The sequence below is a fragment of the Pipistrellus hanaki genome (genome assembly GCF_964339955.1).
Source record: "Pipistrellus hanaki genome assembly, chromosome: 17".
In the NCBI taxonomy this organism is placed as follows: domain Eukaryota; kingdom Metazoa; phylum Chordata; class Mammalia; order Chiroptera; family Vespertilionidae; genus Pipistrellus; species Pipistrellus hanaki.
Window position 1 is genome coordinate 32,988,155 of NC_140519.1, and position 16,264 is coordinate 33,004,418.

A 16,264-nucleotide genomic window follows, 5' to 3' on the forward strand; every position below is an offset into this window, starting at 1 on the left:
GCCATAAGTATAGGTAGAGTGGAATCAAGGTAGAGAATAGGAGTGAGAGGAAATGATAAAAGGAGACAAAAAATTGAATAATTGAAAAAATACTGCTAGCATATAAATAAAAAAATATAAACAGAAAAGTTATATGTAGAAAACATGTTGAATTATATTATCTATATTAGGAATTAGTAATATCAGAATGACATAATAAGCTGTGTTTGGGCTTAACTTTAGGAAAAACTGTTTTACAATTTAAAGTAAATGTAATACATTTTAAAAATAATAGAATAATATTTTCTAAACTGGCATAGAAAATGTGAGTTTGAGAAACTTTAAGAAGTATTTTACCATGAGACCTTTAAAATGTTCATATGTATTGTGACTCTCTAGAATGATGATGTAGTCTACATTTTGAGCTTAATTATCCACAGTCTTTCCCCCCCTCAGTTTACCTAGTAACATAATGTTCAACAGAAGATTGTTTAGAAAATGCTAGTTTATGAAATCAGAATGTATATTTACATTCTTGTATTACTTCGATTCATTAATTATTTAAACTATATTTGTATAAAGGCATTGATATGCCTTTAAAAATATATCATGACTCCAGTCTCAAAATTTTCTTAACATGTCTATAAAAATGAACATTTCTCTCTTTTTTAGCCCACAGCTGTAAGCAGCCAGAAACTCCTGCTCATGCAAATGTAGTGGGAATGGACCTTCCCTCCCATGGGTACACACTAGTTTATACCTGTCAGCCTGGCTTCTTCTTAGCAGGTGGAACAGAACATAGGGTGTGTAGATCTGATAACACCTGGACTGGAAAAGTTCCTGTTTGTGAAGGTAAGTATTTTTCCTATAAAACCTTTCACAGAAGATAATGTATTATTTTGACGGCCCTCAGATAAAAGAGACAAAAAGCAAATAAATTAAATTGGCTTAGGAGCAAGGGAAATTCGTTGGCCAACTCTAAGGAAAGGAGGGATCTAGATACTTCTGAACCCAGAGGCACAGAAATATTATTCAGATCTTTAGAGCTTCTTTTCCATGTTCTGGTGTTCTTGCCCTTATTCCTTCTTCTAGTTTTCTGTTCATGGTAGATGTACTAGTTTTATAGGGCTAACCGTAGCAAAATACCACAAGCTGGGTGGCTTGAAAGACTACAAATTTATTTTCTCACACTTCTGGAGGTAGAAGTCCAAAATCAGCAGGCCTAACTGCCCTCTGCAGGCTCTAGGGACAAGCATTCCTTAACTCTTCTAACCTTCTGATGGCTTCTGGCTATTCTTGGCATTCCTTGGCTCAGACCTGCCTCATCTCAATGTCTGCTTTCATAGAATGGCCTGTTCTTTGTATCCCTGTATGTCCTCCCTTCTTCCTATAAAGACATCAGTCATTTGATTTAGGGATTATTTCACATTAAGAGCCCCAAATAATTACATAAGCAAAGGCCTGATTTCCAAATAAGGTCATATTTTGAGGTTCCTGGTGAACGTACAATTGCGGGGATACATGCTTCAACCCACCACAGTGAGAAGAAAAAAAAATGCTTCTAGCATTCCTGGCCCCATACACTTCTGGCTAACACCCTGGTAAAAAAAATAATATTTCCCAAAGCTTGGTCATGAAAGCACTATGAAGGAGTTCCACTGTCACCGTTTTGAACAGAGTCCATTTCCAAGTCTATTACTCAGCCTGAGTGATATGGTACATTGACCTTTTCTAGGTCTAGTGTCAACTGCTCTTGCTGCTTCGACAGGACAGTCCCTATCTAGACAAGATCTAAGGAATTTGTGGGAGGGAATAGGGTTATGTTTCCAAAAGAAGGAGCAAAGGAAATTATTTTTAGAATTTTTGATAAAGTTATCAAGAGACTATCTTTCCCTTTTATTTTATTTTTCATTTTTTTCAGACCTTCTAAATCTTGATCTCTTGCAGCAGTCACAAATGTTAATGGCTTTATCCTTCTTGAAATGTGTTTATTCTCTTCTTTTAGCTAGAACATTGCTGTTTTTCATTTTTTATGGTAGAAATCTCTACAGTGTGAGATCATATTATTTTATTTGTTTACTTGTCATTGTGTTTCTTCGCTCTCTGCCCTTTTCATCTGCTCCTCCCCAATTAGAATACAATATCAACAAAAACTTTACTTTTTACAACTGTGATTTTAACACCTAGATCAGTTCCTTGCATGTGAAAGTGTTAAGGAATAATTTGAGTAAATAAATATGTTATTCTCTCATAATTATGGCTATCCAGTCTCCATTTCTTTTATTATTTTGTTTCCATGATTTTCTAAAGGCTTGGTTCTTAGCCATCTCTTTGTTTTACTCTATATTCTCTCCCTAGATAAGGTCATTTAAGTCAATGGCTTCAACAATCTCCTTTATGGAGATTATTTGCAGATTAATATTTATAGTTTATCTTTCTTCTCTTTGCTCCAGAATTTATATTCACTTGCTTACTTGATGTTTCTTCTTGAATTCCTCAGAGACATTTCAATACTCAATATATGCAAATCTAAACCCATAAATTTTTTTTCACCAAAGTCTTCATTTGATATTCTCTATCTTAGTGGTGCCATTGTCATATAATACATAGACATCTAGTAGTCCACTTTGACACTTTCTTAAGCTTTTAAATTCACCAGTATTTCAACAGTTTTTAATTTTATCTGCTTTTCTGTTTTACCTTCACTACTACTGTAGTCTCGCTGAAGATTATCTTTACTGGGACCATTGCTGCAGCCTTCTAATAGCCCATGTCTATATCCACTTCTTTCCAAATTGCTCTCCATCTTTCAGCCAGAGTGATGTTCAACCACATAACCTCCCACTCAAATCTTTTAAAGACATTGCATTGCCCTTAGGATAAAACTCTTAAGTCTTTATGGCCTGCAAGCACTGCCTTTCATCATTCTTATAGCTTTCTAGGCACATCTAACTCCGCACAAGATTTGTTTGGTTTTGGGGCTACCTGTGGTATGACTTAAAGCTTTTGTTTTATGTTTTCTCCATTGAGCCTACCCAATTTCTTATGACTCTATGTGCTATCTCAACTTTTGTTTTATTATTTTTAAACAAATGATTTCAGCCTTTTTGCAACAGGTCTCAGCTTTTAAGTTGGAATCAACTGCTTCCCTGATAGATATGCCTCTAAAATATCAAATAGTATCCCATCATGTGGCAGCACTAATCTTCACCCTTATTTCTCTGGACCATAAGAGGGATAATTACTGAAACTGTTAGCTGTGAAACAGGAGTGTTGAGTGGGGACAGACATACTATGATGAACAGGACATATTGGAGAAAAGTATATAATATGTCAGAGAATAAATTTGACAGGGATCACGTTTTGAGGGGTGTATGTAAATGTTATTAATTATATTAACTTTTATAAACTTTTTTTTTTAATTTCTTTTCATAGCTGGTTCCAAAATATTGGTGAAAGACCCTAGACCTGCACTCGGAACACCCAGCCCGAAGCTAAGTGGTTTGTAACTTCAATTGTTTTTCTAAAAGCCATGATACCTAAAATGACTATTTATTTTTAAGAATACATTTCAGTATATATTTCACAATTTGGAACTTGATAGTTTGTGTTATGAGATATTGAATTTCCAGCAGTATAATAGTATGACATATTACAATGATAGCAATTATTTTATTTAAAATGTTTAATAAATGGAATGAATAGCTGATTTTTTTTGGGGGGAGTGGGCTGGGGCAAGAAGGGTCTTTATTATGATATATAGGATTAATGGAAACTTTGCTAACACAAAGACTGTTTTTTCTGCAGTGAAAGTTTTGTGACATTGAGAATGTTCTTTGGTTTTGCTACCATTTGTCTCCCCCAAAGAAAGACAATTCTAGTGACAGTTCTCTGTCCTCAGAGCTATGAATATGGTGGAGCCCAGCACTTTCTCAGGAGCATCAATTATTGGGATAACTGAGCTAGCATTCTGTTTAGGGGACAAAGGTGTGTCCCTCCTGACAGTCTTCCAGGGCGATTTTGTAAGGAGGGCATAATCTCTATGCCCTTCCTCCAATGAACCTATCCCCACTGTTAGGACAAGAGCAGGCCTCTCGGGACTGCTATATAGACGGACTTGACTCAATAAAAATATAATGAATATATTATTATAAGAGATTAAATATAAGTAAACTTGATACTTCCCTGGACTGTAAGTATAAATCTCATGTCTTTTATTGTTGGTGTTTATTTTTTATTGATGACTCATGTACAAATCTATGGTATTACAATTTTGGTTTCTTCTAAAATAATGGAAACATTTATTTTATAATACACGTTCCACATTATTGTGTATTTATCAAATATCACTATCCAATAAACTACTCTTCATTAACCTACTGTTTAAGTCTTACATTTATAGGACATCATAAGATTAATGTGTGTTTATTCAATCCATTCACAGTTCCTGATGACGTGTTTGCCCAAAATTACATATGGAAAGGTTCTTACAATTTCAAAGGAAGGAAACAACCCATGACCTTGACAGTGACTAGTTTCAATGCTTCCACTGGGAGAGTCAATGCCACACTCAGCAACAGCAACATGGAACTGCTACTTTCAGGTATTACCTTAAAGAACAACAAATAATGCCTTCATTTCCATCATGTTTATTAGTGATTTTTATACTGTGAAATATTTGTGACTTTTCTATGACATAATTCAATCAGAAACAAGGCTTTCTTTGGTTTTTTGTTGTTATTGTATTAATGCACAAATATTTCTACACACATATAAAACTCCGTGGTACCAAATAAAGCTCCTTTGGGAATCTTATTATGGACCGTAACTAGAATGAGACATCATGAAATACGTAAACAGAACTTCAGTTTGAATATAACTAAACCTTGCTCTGTTCTTGTGACACCAAAAAGACTGGATTTGTGATTTGCCATCTGTTTTATGGTCATAGAATCATGCATTCAAATGAAAATGTTTAGGACATCATAAGTTAAGGCAGAAGAAGTAGAGCCACATTACTATAAACAGGCAGAAGGGACCCACACCACTGTCCATCTGCTTGGCATTGTCAGTTTCCTGTTTTCTCTATCTAGTGCCCGCTTCCCTCATTATCCTTGATTACTGTTTTCTCAGACATTCAGATGTTTTCTCAGATGTCTTCTTGTCAACAGCATGCCCGATGAGCCTTCTAAAGTAGCCTTCACCCCACAAACACAGTCAGACCCTGTCGCAGAGGTTAGAACAGCATCTGAAACACAATAGGCCCTAACTATTGTCAAAGTAATGAATTTGAATTATTGCTCTCAATAAAAATATTTTTTAAAAATATTAATATTGCAAATATGAAATATATATCGTTTGAAACACCGTGACAGTATACATATTCTAAATACAGTAGTTCCCCTTTGGTTTCAGTTACCCTAGGTCAATTGTGGTCCAAAAATATTATATGGGAAATTCCAGAAATGAACACTTCATAGTTTTCAATTGCAAACCATCTGTATACCATAATGAAATATCTACCTTGCTCCATCCATCCCAGCCAGAAAGTGATTCATCCCGTTGTTTAGTGTATTCAAGCTTATGCTGCTTAACCTTAGTCACTTAGTATATCAACAGAACTGTCAACAGCAACCTCATGCTAAGTCACAATGCCTGTATCTTTCTCACTTCATCTCATCACATAGGCATCCTGTCATCTCGCATTATATATATATATACGTATATATATAAAAGAGGTGACTACAGTGCAATAAGATAGTTTGAGAAGGAGGCATGCACTCAACATTTATTAGAGAATCCTAATATATATGATATAAAGAGCTATCTGGCATCATGACTACCTAGCTCTTTATATATAACTTTATACATCCACGGGGATCTTGGAAGTATACTCCATGGTTAGAAGAACCATCAAGCATCATTTAAAAGAATCGAATGATCCCGTAAACCTAGAGTAAAAGTATTAGGAGTAAATATACATGTATTATATTTTTAAAATTATAGATAGTTGGGCCTGGCCAGAGTGACTCAGTTAGTTACTTATGCATCGTCCTGTGAACTGAAAGGTTGTGAGTTCAAATCCCGGTCAGGGCACATACCTGAGTGATGGGTTTGGTGCCTGGTTGCAGGCATGTATGGAAGACAACCAATCAATGTTTCTCCATCAATACTTCTCTCTCTTCACATGTCTGAGTGAGGCTTTAAAATTATTATTGAGATTTGCATGATATACTCGAGAGAAGTGCCTTTAAATTGTGACTACTGATTTATGCAACTTTGAATCAAAAGTCAACTCGCAGTTGAAGTCTGCCAGGGTAGAGGGCAGGCTTCAGTTATACACAGGCTTTCGGTTGCACCAGGGCAGTCAGTGCCTCTAACTCCCGTGTTGGTCTGGGGTCGACTGTACTTGTTCTAATCTAGCATTTTTCTAAACAAATTTTTACAAATAAAAAAAATAAATAAAAGAATAATTAGATTAGCTTGCTGTCACTGTCTCTGTACATGTCACTTATTACATTTCCCAGCAATATTATTTTTATCACACTTATGTCTTTTTCCTATTAATTATAATTTACATTATGTCAAGTTCTACTTATCGTTATCTTTGTATTCACAGCATGTTCTTATGATACGTAGGCATAATATTAAGTGAATGAGTGATTGACTCAATTTTCAACCATCAGTTAATCACAACATTTTAACTTAAACCTTTATTTATTTCTAGAGGCCTGATATACAATATTTGTTCCTCAGCCTAGCCTGTGCCCTCTCATGGTCCATGACCCTAAGGGGTCGTTAGCACTGCCTCAGAAGCAAGAGAGGCTACCACCCCAGCCGTGAGCCTGGCTTCTGGTTCAGTGGCACTCCCCCTGTGGGACACACTGACCACCCAGGGCAGCTCCTGCATTGAGCATCTGCCCCCTGGTGGTCAGGTGGCCAGTGAGTGTCATAGTGACTCATTCTGCCATTTGGTCGATTTGCATATTAGCCTTTTATTATATAGGATTATTCCACTGAACACATTTATATTCCAGCTTATTTCTACTATTAAAATATTTACCATTTAAAATAAACAACAAAAGAAAACATAGTTTATATTTTGGCTTCTCTCTTTTATGCCATTGCCTTCATTGACCTTCTTGAACTGAAAATATTACTTGATTTCTCTGGATCCAGCTCTAATGCTTTTTAAAGATAAGAATTTCCTGATGACTCCAGTGCGAAATAATCCCTCTCCTTTCTGTGTTTTTATTTATCATATTCTGTCATATATTTTAGTTAACTGTATACATTGACTTATATCTCCTACTTAATGGGAAATGTTTTTAAGCATTGTATCTTTATTTATAGGAACAACTCATATTCATCCAGTTGCATCTAGAATAATGTCTATCACATGGTTGGCACCCAAGTGATTTTAAGAAAAAATAGAAACAATTTAAAAAGTTGATTCATTTTTTAAAAATATTTTAAATGTCTTTAGGGGAAGAAACACTTTTGTTTGTAATATAATAGAATGATGTTATTAAGGACAGCAATGCTTAATTTTAATAGCATAGGTCATTTAAACCCACAATGAAGACTTACTAGTCAGTTGAGAATTTTAGCTAAAAGAGAAATCACATGGACATTGTAGGATTTGTGAATAGCATCACAGATAAAACTGGCCTTGACTTGGCCTTGTTTTATTTTTTTCCTGTCTAACCTAATGATATATGTAAGGAGTTATCGATAATAAAATGAAGCATAACTGTTTTTACAGGTGTATATAAAAGCCAGGAGGCTCGCCTAATGTTACACATCTATCTTATTAAAGTACCAGCTCATGCTTCTGTGAAGAAAATGAAGGAGGAAAATTGGGCTATGGATGGCTTTGTAAGTATAGTTCTTTAAAAGTCTGCTGCTGATTTTAAAAACAAATTTGTGCTTATATCCATCATTAAAATTCCAGGGGGAAAAAGTAATATTCTACATTTTGCTAACTATGAACACACACACATAAATTTAAAAAATGACAAAATTACTATTATGAGTATTTTTTTAAATAAATGACTGAGTGTATTTAGTAACCTAGAGTTTGAGCCTAGGATTTTTGGATTCTGATGAGCTTTGCTTAACTTTTGTAATATGAATGTGTACAGGAGCATATAGTTGTTGTTTTTTTTATTGTTCTCATTAAATGTATTTTGTCTGCAGTCAGTACTATGATAAATAAATCTGAATAAAATAGAATTCAGTCTTTGTCTGGAACCACTATTTCAAGCATATGCAACATATTAATAAAAGGCTTCAGAAAATTAAGCATTCCCATTCAATTTAAGTACAGATTTAGAATATTTTCTAAAATTGTCTGTGGACAGGAAGTTATGTAAATCACTTCCTGTGGGGAGATAGTTGCCATAGTTTCACCACGGAGTCACCCTGTCCTCTTCAGCCACGTATGTGAATGGAGTTTCTAAATTGGGCGTTGGGAACAAGTCTTATGTCCACATACTGCCCAGGAGCTTTTGTTGAAAAATGAGCACGAGAGAAAGCTCATATTCTCTCAAGTAACAAGCCTTCTTTTACAAGAAAGACCTAACAGGAAAGAAGATATATATAGCAAGTCATAGGCTTCAGTAAGTTTGGTTCCTGAGGAAAAAAATGTTCATTCTGTTTTTCTATCTGTGCTGCTATTCACGGAGTTGGAGATTAAATCTTGTCTTCAAAGCACGTAGACTATTTAACTGTTTTATTTCATCCAGGAAACAAAATTAATGCATTTTAATATTAGAGTTTGAGCTATTACTTTAAGAAGTACTTCATTTTTAAAAACTGCATGCCCAGCCCCAGCCGGTTTGGTTCAGTGGATAGAGCATCAGACTATGGACTGCAAGGTCCCTGATTTGATTCCTGTCCAGGACACATGCCTGAGTTGCAGGCTCAATCCCCAGTAACGGGTGTGCAGGAGGCAGCCAATCAGTGATTCTCTCTCAATGTTTCTATATCTCCCTCCCTCTCCATTCCTCTCTGAAATCAATAAAAATATTTTAAATAAATAAATGAAATAAAATAAAAACCACCATGCCCAGAGTATGATGTCTGATAATAAAAAAAAATTAAAAAAAAATAAAAAATTTAACCACTTGTGTGGATGGTTTGATGTGATATTTTGCTTTAAAGAAAGACAGTCAAGATTTTGGTTGGTGTTTTGTTTTACAACTTTTATAATAATATACATGACTTAGGTGGCCACTTGCAGCTAATGAGAACAAACTTCGGGGTTAATCATTATTATTACTTAGCAGGAAGATTGAAATGTTTAAATTCCTATTTTATTATGTCTGAGATCAAAAGATGCTACCCATGTATAGTCTTTTAAAAATGCATTAATAACCAGCATTTACAGCATTAGACATAGCCACACAATCTCAGAGTCACTGAACCAGGATTCAGTTCTTGCTCATGTGTCTGAAGTTGATTTTGGTAGACCTATTGTCAGTGTCACCCACATTCCATTAGAGGCTGTGGCAGCATTCAGATCTGCTCCAGGAGTCTGTCCTGGGGCCCAGGCTGGCTTGGCAGCAGCTCCCTGAAGCTTACTAGTGTTCTTTTTTGTCAGATCAGAAGCACGGAGGCACATGTGGAAAGCACGCACCTCCTTGTTTAACAGCTCTATTGAAGTATAATTCACACAGCCTACACTTCACAGCCTACGTTTATAGTGTTGTCTTCCATGACTTTTAGTATATTTGCAAATGTTTAACCATCACCCGGTGGATTTTAGAATACTTTTCACCTCAAAAAGAAATTCTATATCCTTTAGCTATCATCTCACCCAGCCAATCCCTATCACCATCCCAGCCCTAGGCAGCCACACATCTATTTTCTATCTCTACAGATTTCTCTGTTCTGGACTTTCATATGCATGGAATCATATTTTATGTGGCTTTTTGTGACTGACTTACTTATTATAATGGGAAACATGCCTCTTAAACCTAGGCTAGGAACTGACATTGTCAATTCCACCCACATCCTATTGGCCAGAGGAAGTCACCAAACCAAACCCAACTCAACGAGATGCAAACTATACTCTTCCCATGAAGGTCATGGGAGTGGGGAGAAGTGCATATATGCTGAAGAGTAATTTAATCTGAAAACATGGTATTTTCATACTTTAATTTTTTAATTGAGTATTTGCCTCTTTCATCATATCCTTGCTCTTTTCTTTGATAGTTGTTTTCCTGGCCTAAAAGAAATCTATAAATCTATATCATAATATTAGTAATCAGCCCAACCTTTTTAAATATCAGAATTATTTACCTATAAAATTTTGATTTTGCTTTTAATGATGGCAAATTTGTACAATGTCCAGTGAGCTAGAGGAAGGCACTTTGCCTAATATTCATTTCAGAATAACATTGAATATTTATTAAGGCTGGGAAAATATAGCCGCGGGCAGTCTTCACATTTAATCACATTATAAATATATTTTAGGTTTCTGCTGAGCCTGATGGAGCTACTTATGTGTTTCAAGGATTTATTCAGGGCAAAGATTATGGGCAATTTGGACTCCAAAGACTGGGTAATGTATTCATTTTCATTTCCATGTAGTTTACTTATACTCCAGACATCGTAAGAAAATAAAGTAGATTCTGTATATTAGGCACACTTACTACATTTTGAATTTTGCGTTGTCAGGTCTATACATTGATCCATTTTGATAGCCTTTTACATAATCTCATTCTTCAAAAATATCGGGTTCTCTATGTACCACCTCTGTACAGTGTGGTTTTTCATCATAATTCCAATAAACATGACAAACTATCTTGCCCTTAAGGAAGTGAAAAAGGAGAAAAAGTGATATAGATATAAAGGAAAATATTAAACTGTAAATTATATTATCTTATCTCATGAGAACTGGGATACTTCTCTTCAGTTTGAATATTATTGCAATTTTCTTTCTTCTTTGAGAATGTAGTGGCACTTTGAGAAACTCGTAGGGTCTGGAAAGGGAAAATAACTTTGAGAAATGGGCCTAGCATCAGGGCTTTGTGCTCTTCAGATACGTAAATTTGCTGTGGGAGGTACAGGGTTCTGTCATTCTTATTTCCAATTCTGCTAACATGTGTGTAAACATGTAATGGCCTTGCCTGAAATGTATTTATTAGCATAGCTTTGGATGTATAAGTTTTCCAGGATATAACATAGTTTGGGGGTATAGTTTTTTTTTTTTTGGAGGGGTTGTATAATTTTATTCAGTTATACTGTCTGCCATTATCTTGTGTTGTTGCTACATAAAGAACAAATTCTGGCTCTAAAAACTACTATTTGACATTTTCTTAGAAATTCAATTTGCCATCAACCTTTACATAAGTATTCTGAATCCCTGGAAAAATATGTATAGAATAAGGTGGTAACTTTTTTTTTTTAACCCGGCCTGAGGAATCATATAGTTGAATATAACTATCAAAAAGTGAAATTAGCTTTCTCTCAATGAGCAGTAATGGTAAGTAATTTCAGATAATGTCTTACCTAAAATTGTGTTATTTTTTAAAATAGGACAAAACATTAACATGATACAGTAAAACAGTTGTGTAATTTACATGCACAGTGTTATCATGTAATATTTCCAAAAGCATCTCAAACACTGCATAACTAAAACAGAACCTACAAAAAAGGAACTGAAAAATAATTATTATTAGTTCCTCTTGACACATGTGCCAATGTGTTGACAAGCCTGACTTTTCTCATTTTCTGACTGCTATTGTCATTGCCATTTACTCAGCACTCTGCTTCTATGCCTTTCACCTCTTTCATGTGGTACACAAACAAGTTCTGCTGGGTTTAACTCCAAAATGTTCCCCTAAACCTATCCTCTTCCTAGAGTTTTAATTCACATCTTAATTTTGTTTTATCTGGGTTGCTACTGCAACCTTTAAATTACTCTGGCTTCTGGTCTGGACCTCCTCAAGTCCATTCCACACCAGTCACTATTCTAAATCATGTCTTTATCCACCAGACCTTGCATTACTGAACACCTTCCGTTATTCCTCACTGTTAGTGAGCAGTAAGTTTGAGCTCTTTGGACTATTTATGCCTTTTCACAGTTTAATCATAGCTAACCATTTTAGCCTCCTATTTCTACCACAGTCATTCCCACACATCTATGCCCAATGCTTGTCACATCCCATAAATATGCCACCGATCTTCCCATTTCTAGGTGATTGATGGTCCTGCTTCCTCCTCTATTCATTGTTCTACTCATTCTTCAAGGCCAACCTCATATAGTATATCCCCCAGAAACATTCTTACATACCACCAGATGGAATTTCTCCTTCCCTCCCTAAAGAACATTGCTCATTAATTCATGCCCGATGCATCCACTTACTTATGTCTCAGTTTTCTCACAGTTATATAAACTCTTCAGTTCAAAGACGCTGTATCCTTTCCTGAGAAAATAGTATATGCATAAAATAGGCATTGTGCAAAATTGTGTGGAAATGAGTTGAAGGAGTGTCATTATTTTTTATACTATGTGCATTTCCAAAAAAAAAGAGAAATTATTTGGTTCAGAAAATAAAAATCGATTGTGATGAGTTGATTATGTACTTATAATTTTATTTTATTTTATAGGATTGAATATGTCAGAGGGTTTAAATTCTTCAAATCAACCTCATGGTACAAATAGTAGTTCTGTGGCCATTGCTATTCTTGTGCCTTTTTTTGCACTTATATTTGCAGGATTTGGATTTTATCTTTATAAACAAAGGTAAGCTTGTTGACTTTAACTATAAATATACATCCCTAATCTATATTCATGTTCTTTTTACTACTCTACATCAAATTTTAATTTCCATTTCTTCTGGGTTGTTGCAATATTTGTGTGCTAAATGTTGCCACAGTTGTTGAAAACCTTATTTTCCCTGCCTTCCTCTTCACCAACCTTATAGACACACAATAAATTGCTTTGTTAAATTGCACAAGCATTCAACTTAACCCTTTCTTCTTCGGTCTATCAATCTCCTAGTACATAACTAGTTGTCCAAGTTATTTTTAAATTACCCATAATGAGACTTTAGAGAGATGAAATCTAGGTTAAGTTTTAAATTAAAGAGGTGATATCTATTGTCAGACTTATTTAGAGAACCAAGAAGAACTGTATGATCAAAGCCCTTTGTTTACATGACAATATTGACCAGTTTCACCCAGGCAGGCTGTCTGCTCTCCTGGAGTGAGTCCCCTTCTGTTTAGTACAGAACCAGCTTCTCTGATCCTTCAAGTCCCAGATTAAATTTTACCTCCTAGGCAAGGAACCTTTTTCCTTTTCATCAGAATAATTCTGACTAGCTATTATTTTTTGTTTTATGTTTTAATTTTTTTCTGTCACTGCAATATGAGCTCCAGGAGAACAATGATTATGCCTAGGATCATGCCTGGCATATTATAGATGCTCAATAAATATTTGATACACGAATGAATGAATGGTAATGTGATTTAAATTCATTGTCATCATCACAATGTATTCATAGTATACATACTGATTCATAAATATTAAATTATAAATGTTATAATTTAATATTTATAAGAAAATGTATGATAGCTATAATATATCATTTATTTACACTCGTATTGCTCAATTCAGTACTGTATATAAATAGGTATTGTGTGTAAATAAAGCCACTCAGGATTTTAAAAGTGTCAGGCAGATTATTCAAATCTGATGTATTGAATGTATGACTTGTCAGTAAATACGTTTAAGTGACATTGTCCATTAGCCATGAAAACTCAAGAATATTATGTTTGAGCACCATGCTGCTGTTCCTAGCTGACATATAGCTAACCAACGTTCTCATCAACAGGACTGCACCCAAAACACAGTACACAGGATGTTCGGTTCATGAAAACAACAACGGGCAAGCAGCTTTTGAAAACCCCATGTACGACACCAATGCCAAGTCCGTGGAAGGGAAGGCTGTACGATTCGATCCCAATTTGAACACGGTCTGCACAATGGTATAGCGTGGCAGCCCTTCGCCTTCTTCAGAAGCTTGGAAGTCGACACACAACACAGTGCACATTAGTCCACTGGTAAAATAAAAAGAAATAAAGCACACTTTTCAGGACTTGCTGGGTCACCTTTTCCCGATAGAGAAGAGTGTTGTTGTTGTTTGTTTTGTTTTTTTTTTTCATAAACTGGACCATAATTCTTCTTCATGTTTACCATGGAGAGTTTTACAGAAATCCGCTGCACTCTGAGAGTGCTTACTCACAGTTTATTTGCTTTTTTAAAAAAGGAGATTATTCTAAAACATAAACTTATTTGCATATATTGGAGGAGCATCCATATCAGTATTTCTGTGCTTTATAAACTATATTAGAGGGACTGGGTTTTAAAGAAAAAAGACATAGGGTAGACAATAAGAGCTATACTTACCAGAGTCGGTAGATCACTGACTTCTCTTTAACCATCCTGTGCTGCACCACACCCATCGGTCTGTATCTCACACCGCTCCATCAGCTCTGTGTTCCTGTTAATGGAATCATTATTTTCCTTATTTCCATGAATACTTGAGATGGAATCAAGCCCTGAATTGTTTATGAGCTAATTTATGCCACCGAAGAGATAAGATTGCCCACTCTGATTTGACGCTTCCTAGTTTTTGTTCTTTAGGATCTTATTGTTATTCTTATTTTTATAATTTCTGTAAATGGCGAGATCATCGTGCTATCCTCCAGATTTCCCTCATTTTGTTGTGACCGGTAGTATTCAGTGAGCCATCGGGGTAGTGTTTAACTCATTGTTTCAATCAATTTTGTCACCCGGAAACTACTTTAGCTGGCAAAAGTTATCTCTAACAATGATGATTTCACAGTTAACTGAGACACCAAGTTCATCATCCTTAAACAAACTTTTCAATGTTTTTGAAAAACCAAATAAAACTTATGAATCTATTATAATTAGTTTATATCATTTATATTTGTCCTCCCAGTTGAGCCTTCAAATTTATTTAACGTTGTTTTGAACTTTTATGTAATGAGTTAGACATATATTTGGATGAGTCCCTAAACATAATGACCAAAAAATAAATAAATAAATAAAAATCTACTCTTTCAAATCACCAATATCCTCTTTCCCTCTAAAGTTGTAGACTTGACAGGCTTCTCTCCCCATCAAATTAAGTCATGCATTTGCAAGTTATTGGTGTCTCATTTACAACTGTATCACAGTCATGCCAGCATTTTGTTTAATAGGTCATTGTCCTCCTTCAAAAGCATGTGTTACTGCATTGAATAAATTATATACCCAGTGTGAATCCTCTGTTGTTGTCCCTTTCAAGTATGGAGAACTCTGTAAACAAGTCTTGACTCTTTGTACCATGAGACAGAGTGCCTAAGAGAAACCATCATGCCCGGAAGCGCTGCTTGGATCTATCTCTACCACATTCGGTGAATTTCTTGTCAACCACTTTGAGATACTTTGTTTTGGAAATTCGTACAATTTTCTCAACATTGTACTCTACTGACAGGATGCTGTTTTAAATTTTAATGCCATCAGTTATTTATTCTTGTTTATTCAAATGACTGCAATAACAATGATTCATTCATTAATGTTTAAGGTTAATACATTTAAGATCTTGTTTAAACAATGTTTCTTCTGCAACTGGCTACTCCTCTTATATTAATGCATACACTTTTGTAAAGAAGTATATTTTTATGGAAAAAAAAAACTTTGTAAAAGTATGATGTAAATTTTCAGTGCAATGTAAACAAAAATAAAAATGGATAATTGCTTTTGTAAAATGTGTATTCTTTAAAAAAAAAAAATTGCCTGACAGTGTGCTGGACAGTACAAGGAATGAACAGCCCATATTTATTTGATGTCTTAAGGTTCCAGAAATACATATTATATATACTTAGCAACCTAGCAATGAAATATAGGTGTTTTTCTTCTTTATATTCTATTGTTCCTCAACTGTGACACTCTTTTAGAAAAGTATGGATTCACAGTTAAAATAATAGTATCATAAGGGCCTTATCTTTGAATTTTTCTTGAATGTAAACATTTTAATAATACTATCTGAATTTAGGTATAGTTGATATTTCTATTTCTGTAGTATATTTTCTTAGAGATACTTCTGTTTAGTATGCTTCATAAGTACAAACACAGTAACCATTAAACTAATGCTCAAAAACAATTATATCTTGTCAGGATGGAACATGTAAAGTTTTATACTGAAGAAAGTTATCAAATTTCTATAAAGTGCAAATCACAAGTTATTTAAGTTCAATTTTACTAGCG

At 34.8% G+C, this 16,264-nt stretch overlaps 1 protein-coding gene across 2 annotated transcripts in view; it reads left to right on the top strand.

Moving 5' to 3' along the window:
* CSMD3 (CUB and Sushi multiple domains 3) overlaps positions 1-15,714 on the top strand; it is a 771,720-nt gene extending 756,006 nt beyond the window's left edge. For both annotated transcript variants that reach the window (XM_084864313.1, XM_084864314.1), the window contains 7 exons: positions 652-831; positions 3,415-3,480; positions 4,424-4,582; positions 7,745-7,857; positions 10,459-10,546; positions 12,598-12,733; positions 13,824-15,714. In XM_084864313.1, coding sequence (XP_084720439.1) covers positions 652-831; positions 3,415-3,480; positions 4,424-4,582; positions 7,745-7,857; positions 10,459-10,546; positions 12,598-12,733; positions 13,824-13,983 — 902 coding nt within the window. In that variant the 3' untranslated portion in view covers positions 13,984-15,714. The remainder of the gene's footprint in view (positions 1-651; positions 832-3,414; positions 3,481-4,423; positions 4,583-7,744; positions 7,858-10,458; positions 10,547-12,597; positions 12,734-13,823) is intronic.
* Positions 15,715-16,264: the final 550 nt, after the last annotated feature.